We start from the raw sequence: 23,087 nt of genomic DNA, 5'->3' as shown, positions 1-23,087 counted from the left end.
TTAAATCAATAAATCTCTATTTAAAAATCACTAAAAATCTATAAACTTTGCTTTGAAATTCCCCCTGGCTATCAAATAATCCCCATTTCCGCTCTTAAAATCCTTGTGGCCATGCTTCATTGCACCTTATTATGGTCCCTAATTGAAGTCATTATCGTTGGACTCTCTCCCACTAGCCATAAAAAATGTAAAAAATACACAAACTCACTCGCACACAACGTTTAATTGCTTCACTAAATATTCACACAACGCGTTGGCTGATATATTTCAAATTTATTTTACAACAAAAAAGAGAGAAAAAAACGATAAGTTCCCACGACCACCAACACAAGGAGGAGCATTAAAAATTATAAATTCCTGCAGTGAGAGGGCAACCCTCACAGGACGAGGATGCGAAGAGGCCAAGAGGAACCACCGATGGTGGTGGTGTGGTGGTTGATAAGACCCCTAGCCCAGCCAAAAAAAAAAAAGGAGAAGGACAGCAGACAGACAGAAGCGTATGGCGGGAATAATTATAATTTTATATCAAGTACTAGCAAAAAAAAAAGGAAGGGAAAGGAAAAGGAAAGGAAGCCATAAAACGTGTATCCTTTGCTGGCCATCACTTCAGCGTGTGAAACTTTACGAAATGCAGTTTGTAATGTTAGTTTTGACATTGGTCTTGTCATCCAAGAGAAACTCATTCAATGAAAACCCAAAAGTGAAGATAATTAATAGGGGAAAATGTGGGGAACTTTACATAGTACTTTTAATAAGGAAAACCCTATATGGGTAGGGAATATTAATGAAATGAAAATTCTGATAAAATCGCAATCAGAAGTTTGAAAAGTCAGCATCGAAATGAATATTTGTGTAAAGCATCTCTTCATATCTTCATATTCTGCAATTTCCCACAGAGTAGCCCTCTGCAAATAAAAAATCCAATTACTATCTCTTCCCTTGCCTTCCTTTCGATTTAATCTCTCTGTCCATAACCAAGGGGAATCCCCCCAACAACCATAACCAACAGCAGACTGCCACATCCTGAAAGGACAATCCATAAAACTGATGGAAATGCAAGTTTAGCCTACATTTTTGCATAGAAATATGAAACTATTGATGTGGGGAAATGGGTTTTGCAGGCTATTATCCTGCTAGATGAAGGGAGGAAACTTTTCCAATGGGATTTCCGAGGTGTCACACACACACGCTGAAAGCCTAGACTGTTGGAAAAGTCATCGGCATTCTGACCAGAATGCAACAAGTGTCGTTGGCCTTTTGAGGGCAAAATAAAAATGTAATTACACTTTGCCAAGCTCCCACTCTACAACGCCGCTTGCTATTGTGGTTATGCAAGACAAATTACTGATCATATATTGTATAGCTATAGGCTATATAGATAGATATATAAAAGTGTCATTGACTGGGCTTGTTTTGTCATCCCAGGGTTAATTGTTTAATGCTAAATTAAAAACGAACTGGAAAAAATCGCCATGTTCTAGCACGGCATTTCATCGGACAGCCATGTGGCATATGATTTATATGCGGTATCTCTGTGGTCCGCTGGGCAGCTGTGAAAGAGTTTAATGAATTAATTAGGGTGGCTCCCAGCAGAAGAAGAATGGTCAAAAAGGTCAACAAAGTGCCAGACGAAATTTAATTTGCAGTTGGGATAATTATTTACCCAGCAATAAACTTCAGTTACTTTATAGAGAAGTTTTCTATTTTAGATTGGTTTTAGCCTAAAAAAAACTTCCCCCACTTTATGGTTTTCTGTTTGCTTTAGTCATGGAAAATAAGCGCTGATCTAGCTCACCATATTAATTACCGTATCACAAAGAGAAAATAAATATGTATGCTCGTATCAGGCAAACATTGATAACGTATATATATGGATGTATATAGATATCTCTTGCTCTCCATATTTTATATTATTATTTTCCCCATTTTTTTGTTTTCTTTTGTTTTTCATTTTTATCAAAGCAAACTGCAGTTGAATCTGATTCTCTGGGCAAACACGTACACAGATTTTGCGTCTGGAACCTGTTTCGTGCCTCGCTTTTTGGTTGAATGAACCCTTCCGGATGGTGCCCCTTCCCCTGTCTCACACCAAAACCCTTCATCGATTGTTGTCATTTCTGAAATCATGTTTACTTTTAGTGCGTGATTTGGTTTTTATTTTGGTCATTTCTTCTCTACTGTCTATAACATGCCTAAGCCATGAATCACAGTTATAAAACTTTAAGACAAGTTTAGTTCGGTTTTTATGTGATTTTAAAGTGGTTAGTTAAGGAATTTCTCTAGGCCTTTAATGGGCTAAAAGGAGTTTTATAATAACTAATAATGCTTTATATTCAAACTCTTTTATTACAATACCATTTAAATAATATTTTCCATTGCCAATTTAAGACCATTAAGCTGGTCATTATATAGAATATAAAATCAAATAATTGTCCTTCGTTCGAGCAGCCAAAATGTCGCCTTCGGGCCTCTGAATTTATTTCATTTGTATTTTTTTTTATTTGTTGCCCTTTCAGTTTAAGTGCAAGAACTCAGAAAACTTTTAAGCCAAATTCCAAGAGCATTTGTAAATCGTTTCTAGCCCACACCAAACACTTTTCCAATAAACCTCTGACCCACTTTAAAGAAAATTTAGAGGCTTTTCGTGTTAAGAACTCGATTAGCTTGGATGGATGGGAAAAATGCAGTCAAACAGCATCTCGGGAAGAAAAGTCAACGCCCTTCTTCAAATGCCTTCCTAATGAAGCCAGAAAACCAAAAGCTAAGCTTTAAATGTGGGATCGCCCTTGCCTGCTGCTGCTGGTCACCAAGAACCCAACTTCTGGCCTTCGGGAGTAAATCAAATCTTTAAAACTGGTTTCGTAACCATTTACAGTTAACAGCTTAAGTGCCCAAGAAGAAAGTCTTTCAGTCTACAAGTTGCAACGGCATTCCAAAATTGAACTTTACAATTTTGTGTTCAATTTGGAATCCGAAATAAGTTGGACAAATAAGCCCAATTAGCTTGGCCAGCTTGACACTGTTTTTGGGATAGTCAATTAACATGGCCATACTAATGGGCGAAGAACGTGGGATATCTGTTTGAAGTGTGGAAAAGTTTTTGGGAAAACTCAGTGGTGGGCAGTGGTGACGTTGACTTTGAGACCTTTTTTTATAATGGCTTTCATGTTCTAAGAGATTTAGACATGCAAACAGCCAACGGACAGCCAAGAGATTACCCCTATTTAATTCACATAAATATTAGATAATATTTCAAAGAGCTAAAACACGTTGGGTAACGTTGTTTGAGTGGGCTTATCTTCTGCCCACTTTAGTGCTTTTTATTAAAAAAAATTAAGAAAATAGAAATGTTAGAAAATCGAAAATATTTGTAGAATCAAAGTTGGTAGCTTTTCTCGGACAAAGTCTAGTAATGAAAAATCGGAGAGACAATTTCTGAAAAGCTAAGTGAAATATACAAAGTTTTGTTATGATTTTGCGATTAGTTTATCAACAGTTTACCGCAATACGAGGCATGTGATAAAGTCACAAAAATGTCAGCCCGTGTCACCGCAGCGCTGGGAAAACAAAAGCCTCTTCCAAAGTCAAAGCAAATAAAAGCTAAAAAAAAAAAAAAAAAAAATGAAATATTAAATAAACAATTACGTGAGACACCCGACTGGCCACGCCCATGGCTCACCGCCCACACTGGGCGATAAGCGATTGGAGGCCGTTGGCATTAATTGCTCCTCTTGACTTCAGTTCTAGTTCAGGCCAAGCCGTGTAGGTTGGTATCTCTGTATCTGGTCCTGCGAAAAGCTTTTAATGGATCGCAGCTATTTGGGGGGGCACCCAAAATTATTTTTTTATATCTAATATTCGAGGGCACTTCTCTGATCTCCATTCAATGACAATCAAGGGGGCGTCAAAACAAATACAAAAAGCCGTTAAACCAAAGTGGTTTCATGTGTCGATAGCGATAACGAGGGGTGTGTGACTCATGCATATTGAAGACGTCAGCGCTGATAGCCAGTGATATAGCAGACCCCCTCCGACGTATCCAAACTATAACCACAAACACTCTCTCTAAACATTTTCCAGATCGCCCATCAATTTAATTTAATCAAAGAACGTAAATCAAATTCAATGAACAAATAAATTTGCGCACTCCAACGAGCCAATAAAAAACGGATCAATAAACCGAAATACATTTATACATATATAAACTAATATCTGGCAACGCTGTTAGTTTTTGGATTGTAACGGTTATTCACGACAATTTACTCACGCCCCGAAGTCGAGGCTTTTGAGTAGGCATGGGAAACTCCTCGTCACACACGCACGAACCACTCGAGCGCGGCTTCACACGCGGAAAATTCGGTGACGTTAAAAATGGGGTAGGTTTTCAGTTCCATACGATCAAAAGTTCTACAGAGGGTTGAACTGCTTACAACTCGCACTTGTTTCGATCTCTCTCTCTCTCTTCTATATCGTTTCTATAACTTACATAACTTATAATGCCTTCTTATCCCTTAGAAATCCGCTTCCTTCCGATTTAGCAAGAAATCGCCGAAGAAAATGGATCGTCTGCGTCGCTCTTTTCGCGACTCCTTCAGGCGTCGCAAGGATCGCGTTCCCGAATCCTCGAAGCCGCATCAATGGCAAGCGGATGAGGAGGCCGTCAGATCGGCCACCTGCTCTTTCTCTGTGAAGTATCTGGGATGCGTCGAGGTCTTCGAGTCGCGCGGTATGCAGGTCTGCGAGGAGGCACTCAAGGTCTTGAGGGTAAGCAATCAAATGGTTATTTTATAGGAGGTCTTGGAGATATAAAAATGCTTTTGGGCATACTAACGTTTTAAGTTCTTAATTTGATCGAATTTTAATCAATTATTCCTGAAAAAATCAACTAGCTAGTAACTTATTGGCAGTCAAAAATTTCCATCAAGTACTACGTTTTCTTACTTATATTTGAATGTTGATTAATTTATTGAGGATTTATTTGTCTGATAACGATATATCGAAGTTGCTAACAACTTAGTATTAGCATTGAAGAAGACAGTTGCCAAGCACAAATTATCACAGTGGTCACTCACTGATTTATTATTTCAATCAACTTTATAAATATAAAAAAAATAGATTACCTATTCTTCTCTATCTCCAAGTCCTTCAATATTACTTACCTAACTAAATCCTTTAATAATAAATAGTAAACCTTTTTAGCAATCCCGCCGACGCCCTGTCCGAGGACTACTTCATGTCAGCGGAGATGGCTTGCGCGTGGTGGACGATGAGACCAAGGGCTTAATAGTGGACCAGACCATCGAGAAGGTCAGCTTCTGTGCACCGGATCGGAACCATGAGCGTGGCTTTAGCTATATTTGCCGAGATGGAACCACTCGTCGCTGGATGTGTCACGGTTTCCTGGCGTGCAAGGATTCCGGCGAGCGATTGTCTCATGCCGTGGGCTGTGCTTTTGCCGTTTGCCTAGAGAGGAAACAGCGTCGTGACAAGGAGTGCGGCGTGACGATGACCTTCGATTCGAAGAATTCGACCTTTACGCGGACCGGATCTTTCCGCCAGCAGACGTTGACGGAACGTCTAGCCATGGCCACGGTGGGCACAAATGAGCGAAGCGTAGATGGTCCGGGATCTGCAATGCCAGGACCACCAGCGGCCACCGTTAAGCCTTACAATCCCTTCGCCATCGAACGGCCACATGCTACGCCGAATATGCTGGAACGTCAGAGCTCCTTCCGTTTGAGCACAATTGGCAGTCAGTCGCCATTCAAGCGCCAGATGTCACTGCGCGTCAATGATCTTCCGTCCAACGCCGATCGTCAGAGGGCTTTCCTGGCTGCCGCTGCTGGGAATCCGTTGCAAACGCCGCTACGAAGTGTATCACCAATTGCCGAGGTTTCGCCGGCTAAGAGTGCTGGGGCGGATCCGTCGGCGGCCGCCGCTGTTGCCGCCGATTCGGTGAGCCAACTGTGCCAGGAGCTCAGGCAGGGTCTCTCCTTGTTGACCCAAACGGATGCTCTGATGGCCGCCGGCGATGATCTGAACTTCAACAACAATCGCAGCATTAACCAGAACATCATTGCCGCCGAGAAGCAAGTTCAGCATGTAATTTCGCACAGCGGAACGCCTACGGCACAGGTGACGCCCCGAATGGCCAGTACCACGCCCACTTATCAGACCCTATACTCACAGTCGCCTACCCGATCAGAGCAGAGCATCGAAACCTCAACGGAGCTGCCAAATGCCGAGCAGTGGTTGGGTCAGGTGGTGCGTAGTACTTCTCCGGCTGCACCCAAGCGGCCCAGTTATCTGGCCAATGTAGGCCGAGCTCAAACACTGGCCAGTGGCGGGGCGGCGGGAGCTGCAGCTGGAGCTGGTGGCCCAGATGATCCATTTGACGCCGAATGGGTTGCCAATGTGGCGGCAGCTAAGCAACTGTCTCCAGATTTGCCGCTACCTAGCACTGCGCGCTCACCTCTGGCCAGGCACAGCACCAATCCGTTCATCTCACCGCCTAAGGCGCCGGCGCAGACATTCCAGGTGCAGCTCTAGGCAGCGAATCCCGGGGTCACCATGGGGGACAAAGTGTGGTTCGCTTGAAAAAGACGTAACTTAGTTTAAAATTCAGGGGCAGGATCAGGATCAGGCCAAATGCAGAAGTTGGAACATAGATGGATGGATGGCTGGATGGATAGGATGGATGTTATCAGAGATACTTAACGCAAACATAACTAATGTTGAATTATGCATATAGAAAAAATATAAAAACAGTTACTTATACACGCAGAACGCATCAAGTACAGTAAATAAACCCATTAATGGCGCTTAGCACTAGGCCAAAACTCAAATAGCTTCGAGTAAAAGGAAATCATTAGATCGTAAGAGATCTTAAACCGACTATCAGTCTTATAAGAAAGGTCTGTATATATGAAATTTTACGACTTGCAACTTTCAAAGACTTGAGTGTAATATTTCACAGTGTTTTCCCAGATTAAAAGACCGTTTTTAATTGACTAGACTGATAAAGGTTAAGATCCCTTAGTCACCCAACAATTGACCAAGCTACCAAGTTACCCACGAAAGTCCACCATATAAAAAGTAAACAAAAACTAAAACAAATGGCACCCTAAATCTTAAATGATAAAATCTGTATTATACTTTGGTAATGCCCTTCCACTACTTGTTGATTGATCCCACTAAGAATAATGATTAAATACAGATTATGTATGTTGATATGTAAGTAACTCTATGTCTTAGAGCCAATTATTATTTTGTCAGTGTACGACGGTTCACCGTTTTTATATCAAATCTTTAATTATTTAATTTAATTTTTAAATGTGTACAAAATGTATTATACTTAAATTATAAATATAATTTTAAAAAAATAAAACAAAAACAAAAGAAAACGAAAACGAAACAAAAAATATAAATAAACTTCAAGTTATTTAAACTTACAAATCAAGCAGCAAAATACAATGCAACTAATAAAGACGATATAGAAATATTGATAAAAATAAAGTTATATAGAAATCTATTACGTATATTGTAAAAGACAGAGCAGAGAACAGAAATACATTCGATTTGTGTGCTTAATTCTTTAATTTGTTTTATTTTTGCGGACTGTTTATAAAGATATTCCCAATATATTTGGAAGAAAAAAATAAAAAGCCACCTAGCCAATGCACCAAATGTAACTTATTATTGATTAGATTATTAATCAATCTCTAGATAGAATCAAACTGCATAATGAAAAACAAAGTCATTGTTCCTAAGCCAAGATTTAGGAGTCAGTGCACACTGCAGTGAATCGCACTCATACATATTTACATATATCTACATATCGACTACCCTCAAACCTAGGCAATGGTTTTTGTATATATAATGCATACATATATATATATATATATATATATATATAAACAAGTCGTTGAATGATTTATACATTGATTTGCCTTGCAAAGTGTCACCTGGCTTTATTTGGACATGTTACTTACTCTTTTAATATACAAAATCTGCACTAATGTAACCTAAGGACTACACCAATTTGAGTTGTTTTTGACAAATTTTGTCTCTAAATTGAAAATTCGATATGCAAGCATAAAGAAAAAATATACATATATTTATATTTAATATTAGCTCATATACACAAATAGCAAAATTAAAAGGAGACCGACAAAAATGTCGTTTAAAGGTCATAATGATATTATTGATCATTCATTTGAGAGTTAAATAAACGGTATGGAAATACATAAATAGTCAATGCAAGTTTATGGTCAAAATGTATTAATGATATTTAAATTAAATAAAGGGGACTATTTCTATGAACCTTCGATTTCAATGTTCCCTCGTCATCTAGAGAGGGACCTAACTTCCAAAATAAACCGTCGATGACAGATGGCGCCTAACTTCGATAAGTTATCAGCTAAATGCTTACCACCAATACAAGCGTGCTAAGTAGTGCAGAAAACTGTTCATCCCTTAGGGTTAGTTATCTTATCGCTTTAAGGAGTAAATATTGAGTTGGCAGAAAACAGTGTATTTTACATGTATGTAAAATGTATATATACATATAGCGGCATCTATTGCAGATTTATAAAATAGCGACATCTTACATTCTACGGATTAATATGAATCAACGTTTTTTTTTTCAATGTCTATGTCTTGTGCTATTTTTATGACATAACTATGTTTTCTGCCGATATTAGTCCATGAAGTTTCTATGTATTTAAGAAGTCTAAAAATTTTATAAGGTTGTTAAATTCAGATGTACGGCTATCTAATTTAATAGAATCTATTATACGTCTGTTTGTATTTCCCCATAACGTTGTATGACACCATAAAGTTAAATCACGAAATCTACATTTGAACTCTACACATTAATATTAATATTAAATATGTAAAATACTGAGTTTTCTGCCAACTAAATATTTACTCCTTAAAGCGAGATTACCAATCCTAAGGAATGAACAGTTTTCATCACTACTTAGCACGCTTCTATTGGTGGTACGCACTTAGCTGATAACTTATCGAAGTTAGGGGCCATCTGTTATCGACGGTTCATTTTGGTAGTTAGGTCCCTCTCTAGATGAAGAGGGAACATTGAAATGGAAGGTTTATACAAATAGTCCCCCTTAACTCTTAAATCAGTACAAATGAAATCAAATAAAAAAATATAATTCATTTAAATATCGTTAATACTTCTTGACCGCAAGATTGCATCAAAATTTATGAATTTCCATACCGTTTATTCACAATATATTTCCTTTAACATAAATTTGTAAAATCTTTAAAATAAAAGTTATTGATAATTATTTTTAAGAACTCTCAAACTGTTCATAAAAAGATATCCTCCAGTGCATTGTCAAAGTGTTCACCTATCATGATTTTGCTATAAGGTATGTGTTCACCATAAATCATTTTCCTGACCAGTGTAAGTCATACAAAAACCATAAATTATAATATTCAACTCTCTAATTAGTTGTTATTAAAGGAATTTATTTATTTTTATTGTAAAGTTCCCTAAGGCGGGTGTGTCAATCGAATTGAAAAGAAATCCGAAGGATTTTTTTGGAACATTTATGTTTCTTTGAACTTTTAACTATGAATGAATTTTTGATCTAAATTCTTAAGCCTGTTTTCTGTTTGAGAATAAATATTGATTAAGCCAAAGGACATGCAGGTAAAACCTGCAAAGAACTTGCATGTGCCCAGAATTTTCCACAGAAACAATTTTTTATTTACCTAACACAAAACAATAAAATATAATATCACTGGTTATAAATTCTACAAAATGAATTTGACTAAACTATTACAAACTAAATAGTAAATCGAAATATTAGTTTTTATTTGAGACCTCGCCGGAAGGTAAATAGGCCTGATTCTCGTAGCCAGCAAAATTGCCCAAAACCATTGAAATGCGCGAAGGCGAGTGTTGAATGCCATTTCCGGATTTATCCAAATCCATTTGGCCATTTGATTTTGCACTGGTTGGCAGTACGAAATTAGCATTACGACAGCGTCGATGGAGAAATAATCGAAGCTTAAAGAAAGCAAAAAGCAGTACGTAAATGCAACAGGACAGGATGAGTACGCCAATGACTGTGATAAAGGCATCTTGAGGTTTCCTCCAATCAATCACGAAGTAGATATAAGGCATGCCCTTCCTAGGAAAAAAAATGAAAATTAGAAATATTGTATTTTATATATTACATTCATAACTTACTTATTTACTCCTCCACACAAATGGTAGATATACGAAAAGATGGCAAAAACAACTCCAAATAATACTGGCAGAAAGACATGCAGCAATCTCAGGGGATGTGCCACTATCCACAGATCGACGAACATGCAAATTGAGTTAAATGCATGAGTGAGAACATTCGTGGCATCCAAAGAGCTCTCCTTAGCTATGGGAAAATAAAAAAAAACGTTAATATCATAAAACTTATTTGCAGGAACAACAACTCACCATCATATAGAATAGTCCAGTAGATAATGGTGATCACTATAGACAGCACCAAAGTTATGATATGCATACTCCCAATACACTCGAAAATAGCTGAAGGAACTCTTTATGTTCAGGAGTTTATCTGGTTTAAATATTACCACTTTTAAGTAATTAATTAAGTTATTTTATACCTCTACTTACCCGCATATTCTGGATGATAATGCCAGACTGTGACTAGAACAGCACCCAATACGTTCGTCAGCATGCACATCCAGATGCCCCAGTTGGTCATGTAGATGAAGTAAAGCCAATAACTGCTTTTATCATCGGCTTCTGGCCACATCGAGACGATTACCACGACTACAAAGAACAGGGCCATGAACCAGCGATAAAACAAGTAGGCCATACTTTTTGTACATGACTGCCACTGGAAAGTAGTAAACAATTTTTAATAATTATTCATAATAATTTAGGTTTTTATTTCCCTATAAGCCCTTGACTGTGAACCAATAATTTATAATATAACATTTATTAATTATGATTTATTAGTGTTTATTTTCGCAAGCTAATAAATTATTATAATAAATTAAAAATCCATTTAAATAATGCAATAGTCTCACTATCGATGTGAATTTTCGATCATATTTTCCACATGCCATCTACATATATATTACACCCATATCTATTCTAAAATTTTAAGTTCTAAAGGTTAAAGGGCAGCAATATGGAGAAGCGCAATTTGTTGTAACTATCGCATGCTTAAAGTATAGCTTGCGACCTGACTTGCCGCACAGTCTGTAACGGCTTGCGGCTTATGAATATTTCAATACAGTAATTTAAAATGCAAGATCAATCAATGTACACAAGTCAAAGTTTACTCTCATACATATATATCAGAGCATTCATATACTAGTAAATATATATATTTTAATATATTATAGTTTATATTTGTAGCCAAACAGAGCCCCCTTTTTATTTATACTGTGACTAAAAGAAGTCATCAAATATGCTTAAGGTAAGTCCAGGTAAAACGCCGAATGCCTTTTTAGCTTTGTTAACGAGATTCGATTTGGCTAAGGATTATGTACAAATTGGCAGATTTTTTTATGGGGAGGTAAGATTGCAGTTTCTTTAAGTTAGTTAGACATTTGAGTGATTTAATATTTTCATCTTAAGCAACCTTATCTAGATCTTTACCTATATTAATCTTAATAGTTCTCCTATAGCCCTAGCCCAACAACCTACACTTTAAACTGCCCACCGTGTACATTGACCCGCCGCCCGAGTGCAAAACAAATAAAAACACACCTGCTCAGGTGCGTGCCGAATGGAGGCGTTTGTTTTCTTTCGTAGGCCCCAAGGACGTATCTATTTGTAGTATCGTCAAAGTTTCATTGAACCATTTAAACTGACCCATCCTGAAAGCCCATCCTTACCTGTGACTTGACAAAATCATCGGGCGTATCATGGTCAAAGCCGCAGCTCTTCCGCTGGAACTCCTTCTTCACCGGATGCACGATCACCTGGAGTTTACCCATCTTGTTAGCTTCTGTTGGCTTTAGAACTTGGCTAAGTTGTGTTGGATTCGATCGAGGGTTCACGTAAGCAGACAAATCACGCAAAAGTGATTATGCAATCGAAAGCGTGTTTAGCAATGCCATTCTCCGAGCTGCTGTGCTTGTTTATTGCTTATCACGATTTGCTGTAACGAAAACACAGTTTTAAATATTTAAAAAACAAAAAATATTATAAAGTAATTAATAAATTTAACAATGTATCCTATACTAACCATAATTTATTTTTATTTTGATTAATAAATGATAAAAATATAAATGACTTTTTCTAAAACCCATTTTTCAAGTCTTAGTAAACATTTCTAAAAAACTCATACGTATTCCTCCAGACTTTACTCACAGTTCTCAGAATCGTTGGCAACAACTAAACAAATAGTTCCTATTTCAGCATAAATATTTTGAAAAAAATAAAAAACATTTTTTGTGATGGAGCTGGCAGGTAAATTTCTAAAGCCCGTCTGGCGGCCAATGAAGCAAGGTGAGCTTACCACAGAACCGTACTTAGATTTACCCATTAATCAATATACACTCGCTGGACTTAGTGGCACGTCTCTATTGCGAGAAGCCGATGCGGAGTCTAGTCTCTTTTCCTGTTGCCAAAGTGGAAAGTGGAAAGTCCAAGTACATGATGGCCCACGTTTACATCCACGGCGAGATGGGCAGTGCCAAGCAGGTGATTCGTACCCATTCCAAGGCCAAGTACCATCGTAAGTTAGCAATATTTCCCATAACCTTTCATGGTGACCTTATGCTGTTCTTCCTAATACCAATCCAAAGTTGATGTCTACGATGAGTTGAAAAAGGAAGCCGAGGCCATGGGCTTGTGCACCCAGGGGCTAGGAGGTGGTTACTTGGTCCATGACAAGGAGAAGAAGTACATCAAGCTCTATGGAAGATCTCAGGCTTTAGGTAAGGCCGACCATGAGGCAGCCAGAGAACTACTGCAACCACTCTACAACGATCACAAAATTGATGCTGAATCTGGCGGCATGGAACCCTAGATAATCTTTACTCTACATTTTGTCCTTTTTCGGTCCAGCCAATATTTTGGTTTTAACATTGTCTAAAGTTATATATTTTATAAATTTTGGTCTTAGGGCCGAGTGAATAATTTACGAAAATTAAATTTGAATTTCACAAGGAATTTGAAATGTGAATTAAGACAGTTTCTGTAGTTAACACTGACCTCTATTTTTTGGATGGTTTCTCCACCATAACATTAATGGGTGCTTAAATCTGGTCGGGCATGCGCAACCCCTCTGACCCCAAAAAGAGTTACTAACTAATGTGCAAAATGCGAGACAAAAGTTACGAAGTCTGGAGATCTGGACCTAGTAGTCGGTTTAATAGTGCTAATAATGCCACAATTGTATGATATTATATATAGAGGGAAGGGGGATAACGTCATTTATGGATCAATTTACCACACAGTTCATTCGCTTCGACGGCCGCTCTATTATTATATAGTCAGTGAATAATTATTCGCTTCGCCAGGCTGGCTGACAGAGAGACCCTCAGCAGTTCATTGTGTATTGCCTGTCATTGGACGACCATTAATTGCAAAAAATAACAATATAAAGTTTTGCAATAAATATATTATTTAGCACACTAAGGTCGACTATAGAACTCAGCTTGTCGTTGGGCCATCAAGTACTTTATACATGGGTATAAAGTACTTACTTTATACATGGGCATAAAGTACTTAAGCTAGTAAAGTGATTTTACAATAATAGATAAAAAATCTTTGTTTTTCATCTGATTACCATGGTAACCTCGGCATTCCCTCGATAAGATATTACTCACTGCTTAAAAAAGAAGAAATCTCAAGTCATAATAAAAATATAATACTAATTAGCTAGCTATAAGCAGAAATTTGGGTTTACTAGAAACAGAATCACTTCGAACAGCTTTGCCGTCTGAAACTCTAGACCCTAAAATTGAATTCAGTCATAATTTTCACGGCAATTGCGCTTGCTTGGCGGCACAAACATCGCGCCATATCCCCCGAACTTAATTGTAATTACTTCTCTGGAGTATACACTCTGATATAAACATTTCAAGAGTGCGCTGTTCATTGTCCCTGAACTTGCACGAATGCCGCCACGCTAATGAAACTTTTCAACGAGAAACCCAAAAACAGAGCTAAGGAGGGCGGCTAATTCAGTTAACAAACTCTTAACCATCCACCTTGGTGGCCAAGACAGTTTGGAGTCTTGTTTAGTGTTCATTTTATTTACACGTTTTTATTTGGGCTGTCGCTTGAGCTACATTTTCGTCAACAAAAGAAACCAAATAGTAGCTGCCTTCCAACATATGTTTACAGTGAGTGTCGAAAAAAACGTAAGGTCAGAAATACTTGTTTATGAATATGGCTTTTATATTTTATTTTATTATTATAAATTTATGTTAGTTATTAATCACAATTAAACATTAATTAATGATTAATAAAAACCTAAAACTTATACAGATTTTCTGCCTTGTTTTTCTACTTGAGCTAGTACTTATGAAACGCACTGTAGGCATATGATATATAGGTTTATAGGGCTTGATGTTGTACCACATTGAACCTTAAAACAAAACTCGTTGACCTTTACAAGCTGTGTAAATAATAATTTTTCGTCTTTGAATGCCGTCAAACCACTTGAGTGAATGGGCCAAGTCAAAAGACTTAATATTCCCATAACATATCTATATATATATATAACTCCCTTAAGATCTACATACTTGCGGTTTAGATAAGACACGTCATCTATTCAGCAGTCACAATCTTTTCAATCAACTTAATAGAAAGTGAAATCAAAAGAGTTCAACGCCATTGAAAAGGCATTTCTTATGTTAATGTCAAAAGCATAGCCAAACTTTCATATGAGTCTCAAGTGGTTGGCCAAAAGTTAAGACGAAATAGCTAGCCGAAAATCATCATAAAAATTCTTAAGTTTTTTATCAGCCACATTTAGCCGCCAATTAGCCAATTGTTAAATCCCGATTGGTCTATATAATTAGTCTGCGGGTTGTTGATTAAAGACAAAGTTCCAATAATAAAAAGATAAGAATGATTAGTCTATAAGAAAGCTCTTTTTCTCCTCAATTTTCCATCATAACTTATGCAAAGTTTATACATTATATTCTCAAAGTCCACTTTCTGTTATAAAATCAAACCGGTTTTTGAAATAATTGCCATTATTGGATTGAACGAGGTCAGTTATTGTACAGAAAGTGTTAAAATTTAATTATCTCCCCCGATAATCAAGCGGAAGCGAAGAAAATTATTAAAGTGTTAATGAATGTACTTAAAATATTTGTGAGAATATAAATATAAACATAAACAAATCTAGCTTGGCCTGTATTTAACACCAAACGTTAACTAACCAAAGTAAACCTGTGGAAAAATGCCAACAAACTAGTTTGCTAATGCATACCGGTCAATTAGCCAACATTAAAGATTCGATGGATGTTAAAGCCACATTTGCAGATCTTACATAGTTAAGCACTCACCTTCAACTAATTTGAGTATGAATAATTTAGTTGTCCAAATTTGCAAAGCCGCTCCTTGGAATTTGTTGTTATTTTTGGTGAACAGGAAACTTATAATCGCTCACTTAGCTGCCTTTTTCATTAACGTTTTTTTTTTCGGGACGTGCCTAAAATTTCAAGCGAAGCATTAGAGCCAATATGTATGCGCGGCTAGCAGTGCGAGAGTAGAAACTCTTCAATAATATATGTACATTTGAGAACAGAAATTTACATTGAAACCCAAAGCAAGGAAAAAGACTGTATAACTTTATTTTTAAATTTTGGCAAAGATTTGCAAGTTTTTATATAACTTTCAAATGAAATCTTTCGGAAACCAAAAACGGAATGTATTTCTGTGTGAAAATCCCTTAACAAAACTTTTTAGAACCTCGAAAAGTTATTTTAAGACAAAATGTACATACTAAAAACTAATTTGCAAACTTTGTTTGAAGAAATTTTTGCAGTTTAATTCTTTAGCTCGTTATGCTTATTAATAGTATATTTGTCGTATATAGTAAGTTATTCACTAAATAAATATTTGCCTAACAACTTTGATTTACTAAGCACAAACACACATTTTGAAAGATCTTTTTAAGATTTTTAAAAAGAACTTTATTAGGTTTTATTCATTTCTCCTTAAAGTTTCTTCCAGCTAAATTTATTTCTTTTTTCTGCCTTGTACTTTGTGGCTTTATAAACGCGGTCTTAATTGTCTTTTATTTTTTTCTGTTTTTTGGCCCGGTTGGTAATTTCTATTTGGGTCACCACAGCAACAGCCACAACAACAACAACTTTGCATAACGGTAACCAGCGATTTCGAGTTTGTTTGCTTGTTTGCTGAGCGTTGCATTTGTAGTCTGTTTGAGTATTACAACAAACGATCAATTCACATTCACGCACCGATGCACCAGAACAGCCAGAGAAATAATAATAGCAAAAACTTTAGTTTTACTACTAAAAGTAGTCGCACCAAAATCGCAGAACTGTGAACGGCAAAAATCACGACTTCTCGCTGCGAAGAACGAATCAAAACTGATCGTAGCTTGCGTTTATTTTTCTTTGGTTTGATGGAGTCGCCGCGTTTTTGGATCGTATATCGTAATGTCGTTGTAGTGATATATCGTAAGCCCTGATCGGCTGCTGCGACGCCAACGCTGACGCAGCCAGGTGTGTTTGCCCATGTGTTTTGTCGTTGAGAGAGGCGGACATAGAGAGAGACTACACACAGAGAAAAACTTTGTTATATATTAAAATAATAAAAATTATTCTTTAGGGAATTATTATACTAGACAAAAACACGTTTTAAGAAATTTGGTTTGTATTTAAAAATATTTGTTAAAAATACGACCACGTAAAACAAAAACTATCAAAATCAAGAAATCTACTTAGTCACCAAATTTCCAACGTTTTTGTGCTATCAGCACCTCAAATTTATGGAATTTTATTGCTTTTTAAATGTTGTTTTCATATTTTGTTTCTTTTTACCGAAAAGAAAAATATTTTTAATTAAAAACATACCTATGTCTTTTTTTTATGATTTTATAAATAAATACTTATGTATTTTTACATGGAAATGGTTCACTTTGCATTCAAGAGTTATAAGCAAAAATATGTAAATGAAATGTTTCGGAAATTTTAATTTTTAAAGCATTTCGATGTTATCAGTGTTTTGGAATAAATGAGATTTCTTACCAGATTTAAGAGTTATTTTAGGAATGTTCTTATTTCCGTTTTAATTTATTTTTCTAATTTTAAAAAGAAATTTCTATTTCACTATACTTTCATTCTTCTCAGTGCTTGGGTATTGACAGAAGATAAAACAGACATAAAAACGATGGATGCTTTTTGGCTCTGTTTTCTGTCCTCCTCTTTTATCCATTTTAAGCTTAATTACTCGCTCACTTTATGCTGTGCGTTTCTGTGTGTGTGTTTTTATATGGCAAATGTTTGCAGTCAAAATAAATAGAAGGTTTTACCTGCTGGTACAGTTTTGGGAAGAAAGAGAAGAGAATTCCAATCCGTCTTTAATGTCCCAATGAATCAAGTTAGTTTCGTAATTTAGAGAAAGAACGTAGAACTGTTTTTAAGAAAAAATAACCAGATTTGTAATCTAATTGCAAGATTACAAAGAAAATGCTTATTCACTTTTCCATTCATGAAGACAAAAGCCTTGAAATTGGGTTGGGAAAGTAAGCAAAAAGTCTGAGCTCTGGTTAACCAATTCTTTGTGCCAACGAACTTGTTCCACTTTGCGGTACCTATACATTTTTATAACCTTCTTTTATAAACAGAATGATTTAAGATAAAGGTTTAAGCTTTTTAAAATTATTTATAAAAATCTGCTTAATGTTTAATGCTTAAAGTGACAGCAATTATAATAAAATGTAACAATGTCTGAATTTGCTTTTATATGTCTATAAAGAGTTGAAAATATAAAAGCTTATTTAAGATATTATTTAATATGCTTGCAGCTCCTTTAAGGAAAAGCAATCTCGTATTTGTTTAATATTCTATTTTTGTCCACACTTTGAAATTTCCATAAATTAACTCCACATTCCTATAGTTATATACACTTTCTTTTATTCCGACTTTTGTTATAGTTTCGTTATATAATATAAGTTTATACAATTCCATTAGACTCTTAATCCATCTCTTAAACAGGATAACATAGAGTATTTGTAACAAATTTCATTATCATATAATATATATATTCCATATATGTAGTAACAATGCTTACTAATTAGCCTAACTAAACCAATTCAATGTTAAGGAACCAGAAGATTAAAACTTACAATAGCAAATACTATTTATAAATAAATGCATGCGAATGTGTGATGCGACTCCCTCTTAATAATGCTTTTAAATTTAAGATGAATTCGAAGTGAGATGCTGGCGATGGTCTTGGCAAATGTGCGGGTGTTAATGAGGTGATATTACATGACTGTAACTGGCTGTATCCCTCATATCAGACCCACGGCATGGGGAGTCCAAACCACACTGAATGCCCTATTGAACATCCTCTTCATCTTGTAGACACCAAAGAGCAGCATCCAATAGCAGATGATAAGCACGAAGATGCCCACGAAGGTCACCAGACAGCGGTTGGGATTGTTCCAGTCCAATATGGGATACACATAGTGATTGCCAAATCTGCAGGAGTATTATATATATATAAAATATAGGTGATCAGTACAGAACAGTAAATTATGTGGGTTATAGTTACTATATACTCACTCATCTGTTCCCCCGCATAAATGGTAAATCAGAGTGAAAATGAAGAAAAATATCGCCAGACTCATGCTGTACACCACATGCAGGATCCTGAGGGGAAAAGCTATGACCAGGAAATCTATCAGCATCATTACACTATTCAGTCCATGAGTAATCACGCTAATTGCAGGGTATCTCATAGGCTTATCTGTAAGAGTAAGGATAGATATATGATATGGCTAACTATTAAAATGTATCATGGAATAAGTATGGAATAACAATCCAACTTCTTTATATAAATAAACTAAGATATTGCATTACACTCACTCATTTTTCCATGGAGGAACACCCAGTAAACTGTTGATATGATCAGAGCCAGCGACAGTGTCATATTGTATAGCCACCAGTAGATTTTCAGACCCCTTGACGTCTGCCCCTTGTGGGCTGATTCCTGTACCAGACTCCGGGTATTCCTATAGTCAAAGTGCCAGCAGGTGACCTGTACGGCGGAGATCAGCATGGTTATCGTGCACAGTCCGAATCCCCAATTGGTCATGTAGATAAAGAATTTTCCATCGCAAAACTGAACGATGATGCACATGATATACACGCCCAGGAAAAACAGGGCCCAAATCCAGCGATAGAGCAAGTATATAGTGTTGATCTCATCTTTTTGCCACTGTAAGGAGAAAGTTAGTATTTGCTTTGGTTATAAAATGTATTATATTTAATTAAAATTTATTATTTAAATAGTCCAATTATCTATTAAAAACATATATTTAATCCCATACTTCGTTGCTTTAATAGCGAATATTACTGGAATTTTCACAAATGCTTATCGCCCTAACCAGTCTGACCCTTACAAGATGATCTATTAGGGTCTATGTAGTATTTTAATTAAAATATTCCACACCTTTGCCCGCTTAAATTAACGTAAATAAATACTTAATGCCAATGACAGCTCATAATCACGATTCATGTCTTATCTTTTCCAATGACGTAGTCAGAATTAGGGAATGTCTAAGTGATTTCGCCTTCATTTGAGACCAATTTTGCGTGTGAAATATTATTCAAATTTGTTTGTTTTGAACTTCAATATTGCGGAAATAAAATCAGTTGATTAGAACGATTACGCGGGCCTTCCATGGATAGTTTATGGGCATGTTGTGTGTCCGATAAGGCCTAGAAAATTTATGGCATGCGCCAAGACTGTTGTAGTCTGGTTCCTGCTCTGATTTGATTAGTATTTCATTCGTGGAAAATGTACATTGGAATTACAATAACTTTCGAGGGTTCTCAGAACTTTTCAATTCCTAAGAGATTTGATTTTAAGACGTAAATTACTTTGGGGAATTTTCACTTTAGAATGACTCATTATGTTGTTATGTTAGCGATTTCGATTTCGTTTTTTTTTTGTTGATACTCACAAGGAAATAACAAAAATAGGGCTGTTAACTAAGTTCTTATCAAAGTTGTTATCTACAAGGCGTGTGGCAAATGACTTTTATCCACATAACTCAGTTATTTGTCAAAGTAAATGTGTAAGTTTTGAGTAAGCAAACAAAACTAATTTTCATTCTATAGGAATATTATTTGATTAGCTTTCAGTAAGTTAAAAACATATTTCCATATCTATATAGGTTACATTTCTAAGTACTAACTAATGTTCATGCTGCATGTGTGATGTTTGTTTGAAACCAAACAGCTTTGAATGGGGAGTAGCTTTTAGTTTAGCTGTGCTAATTAAATTCGAATTAATTAACAATGCTTGCGTGTACTCTGTGTTCTCACCATAACATTTTATGTTCTTTTTGTGAACTTCGCTTGTCTGCTTAACCCATTCTAATGAATTTTTGGTATATAAGCCAGTTTTACCTCTGCTTTCTTGTTGTACACTCGTACTTAATGGCAATGCCCTGTGGGAACTCAGTTTATGGTTTTTTGGCTAATGTATTACTTTTAACTGTTCACTGCTTAAAATACACATTTACAGGTTTTTCAATTATTTCTATCTAATTGCAGTAATTTTAGTTAGATTGCTGTCTGTGAAGCTTATGGCTTAAAAAGTTTTGGGTTTTACAAATTCCAACACTGTTAACCCTTTTAGCTCTTAATTTTTAGCAAACACGTGCCTCTATGAGTTGCAACTTTGAGGCTTCTCTAATGATAGTGACTAGCTATTTATTTTTGCTACTGCTATTTAAACTGGTCGTATGATACCACCTGAGTTATTACACCACCACCGATAATGTCTCATATATTACGAGTAAATAATTACGGGGAACTGCCCTCACCTGAGATCTGTAGAACAAATGAACCCGATTGTAGGCGAAGCCGAAATTCGCCCTTTGCAATTCCTTGTTAAAGCTTTTGCAAAAGTCGTCGAAAAGTTGCATTTCATATGGTTTTATATTTATATCTTTATTTATTTATTTAACTGGTTTTATTTATTTAGCTCCCTTATCGCGCGTTGTGTGGGGAATTTTAGTAGGAATTTCTGTGATTGTTAGAAGCGGAGACTTCCGACCCGAGTCGCGTTTAGCCGGCTACTGACTTCAGCAGTGCTTTTGAGTTATGTTTACGACTGACACGAGCACTGGTTCTCACTTTGGAGAGAGCTTGAGAGGGTGAGCGAGTTAAGGCGTGCGAGTAAGGAGCGTTGCTGGGATCTCCAATCTCTCCACTCTGCTGATCTTGAAAAAGTGATATTTTTGGGTCGGCAAGGGTTAGAATTCTGGGGTTATTTGCGAACAGTTGTTGTCACCACACCCGGCACGCGCACTCGATCGCTCCAAAAGGCGGACTGACTGCCGGATCGATTCGCAACCCGATCGAAAATTGGTGATCGCTCGATTCCAGTCGGCAGACGATCACTACATCGGTTGCCTAACGGGAATTGGACACATTGACTGCTGGCATATCATGCTTTATAGGGAGCTATCATTATCATCATCGTCACCAAAATTCAATTTAATACAACAATAATGTAGAGCAGTCGGCTGGCTAAAGAGTGTCAAATAGCAAGTACCCGCCCTCTTGCTGGTGGGAACCGTTTTACAGACTTCCATTATATCAGTCATATTATTGACAGCTGGAACGCTCGGATGTATGAACATCTGTCACGATTGACCAGCACTGAACTTGAAGCCACGGAGGTCGACCAATTAAGATATCCATTTAACATGTACCACCCAAAAAAAGCTAAAAAATAGCACTTGATGCCCGAAATTCTAGCTGACCTACGTTTATTGAGGGCAGACATGTTCCCAGTGCGATAAGCAAAGTACGCTCTTATCTAATCCATCGCAGAAAGAGAGAGCTATTATGCACCTTAAAACGGCTAATTAGTATTTAATTTAATAAAGCTTTAGATAAGTTCTTTACTCAGATAAGGGTTAGGTGCTAAAACTGATTTTAGTTCATCTGCAAACAGTAAGCTCAGCATAAGGTATCAGTAGAAAGTTCTTACTATAATTGTATCAAGCTATTGGTCCTTATTAGTTTTATGTTTACCTAGATAAAGAACATAAATTAGTTAATGTACAAAATTATTAAATTCATTATAATTTCTTAGTTGTTATAAATATTTTTAATCCCATACTTTGTTGCTTTAAGAGCGAATATTACTGACATTTCCACAAATCCTTATCGCCCTAACCTGTCTGACTCTTACACGATGATCTATTAGGGTTTATGTAATATTTTAATTAAAATATTCCACACCTTTGCCCACTTAAATTAATGTAAATAAATACTAAATGCTAATGACAGCTCATAATCACGATTCATGTCTTATCAATGCCAATGACGTAGCCAGATTTCGCCTTTTCGATGAGATTTTTTCAGACTCATAAAATTACTTACTGACCTTCAAGACAATCATTAGAAATCTAATATTTATACGATTTAACTTTATTTATTATGGTTGATACCCTCGTTTGAGATATCCAGAATCCTCAACCCATTTTTAATTTCTAGCTGGCACATTTTAGCCACTGAACTTGGATCAATTTGAGCGCTTAATAAACGCGCAGCATCGATTACATATGGACATTCCTTCGGAATGTTTAGCATATCAAATTCACACCCAGATCGTAAATATTATAAAGAGCAACTGGTTCGTTACCCCTATATCTGACCTTGCCATTGGCCGGGAATAAGAAACCGAAAGTGCCGTCGGCATTCGTTGTAAACTTCCTCTTTTTTGCATAAATTCAATTTACCTCTGTAATTGAAAGTCAATTCCAGAAGAAGACACATTCTCAAATTGACCTTTCGTCTTGTTTCTGTGGGAATGGCTTGACAGCAAGTTTATTTGAAGGAAATTTTCCGTTGATCGATAGTTG

The 23,087-nt window shown here is 36.4% G+C and overlaps 4 protein-coding genes across 6 annotated transcripts in view; 2 read left to right on the top strand and 2 right to left on the bottom strand.

The window, feature by feature from the left end:
- Positions 1 to 7,590, top strand: part of LOC108108318 (protein numb) — a 30,167-nt gene extending 22,577 nt beyond the window's left edge. For 2 of the 3 annotated variants that reach the window (XM_041819014.1, XM_017216347.2), the window contains 3 exons: positions 4,081 to 4,376; positions 4,516 to 4,764; positions 5,200 to 7,590. In XM_041819014.1, the coding sequence (XP_041674948.1) occupies positions 4,296 to 4,376; positions 4,516 to 4,764; positions 5,200 to 6,549 (1,680 nt within the window). In that variant the 5' untranslated portion in view covers positions 4,081 to 4,295 and the 3' untranslated portion in view covers positions 6,550 to 7,590. The remainder of the gene's footprint in view (positions 1 to 4,080; positions 4,377 to 4,515; positions 4,765 to 5,199) is intronic. The other variant, XM_017216355.2, reaches the window with a different exon arrangement.
- A 1,631-nt stretch (positions 7,591 to 9,221) lies between these two features.
- On the bottom strand, positions 9,222 to 12,069 carry LOC108108468 (protein rolling stone-like; the record flags this gene model as incomplete). Its single annotated transcript, XM_017216536.2, is given in 6 exon segments — positions 9,222 to 10,160; positions 10,220 to 10,403; positions 10,466 to 10,535; positions 10,537 to 10,586; positions 10,646 to 10,871; positions 11,881 to 12,069. Coding segments are annotated over 6 exon segments (1,047 nt in total), but the record flags the coding sequence as incomplete, so codon positions are not given.
- Positions 12,070 to 12,354: 285 nt separating this feature from the next.
- LOC108108486 (sex-regulated protein janus-B) lies at positions 12,355 to 13,162 on the top strand. Its single transcript, XM_017216543.2, has 3 exons — positions 12,355 to 12,496; positions 12,561 to 12,725; positions 12,796 to 13,162. The coding sequence occupies exons 1-3, from the start codon at positions 12,445 to 12,447 to the stop codon at positions 13,017 to 13,019; spliced, it is 441 nt and encodes a 146-aa protein (XP_017072032.1). The 5' UTR covers positions 12,355 to 12,444; the 3' UTR covers positions 13,020 to 13,162.
- A 4,929-nt stretch (positions 13,163 to 18,091) lies between these two features.
- On the bottom strand, positions 18,092 to 21,526 carry LOC108108495 (protein rolling stone). Its single transcript, XM_017216553.2, has 4 exons — positions 21,036 to 21,526; positions 19,069 to 19,420; positions 18,766 to 18,949; positions 18,092 to 18,681 (listed from the first exon to the last, which is right to left on the bottom strand). The coding sequence occupies exons 1-4, from the start codon at positions 21,135 to 21,137 to the stop codon at positions 18,492 to 18,494; spliced, it is 828 nt and encodes a 275-aa protein (XP_017072042.2). The 5' UTR covers positions 21,138 to 21,526; the 3' UTR covers positions 18,092 to 18,491.
- Positions 21,527 to 23,087: the final 1,561 nt, after the last annotated feature.

The sequence above is a fragment of the Drosophila eugracilis genome, unplaced genomic scaffold (genome assembly GCF_018153835.1).
Source record: "Drosophila eugracilis isolate 14026-0451.02 unplaced genomic scaffold, ASM1815383v1 contig_445, whole genome shotgun sequence".
In the NCBI taxonomy this organism is placed as follows: Eukaryota; Metazoa; Arthropoda; class Insecta; order Diptera; family Drosophilidae; genus Drosophila; species Drosophila eugracilis.
This window is presented reverse-complemented; position numbering and strand designations above follow the sequence as displayed.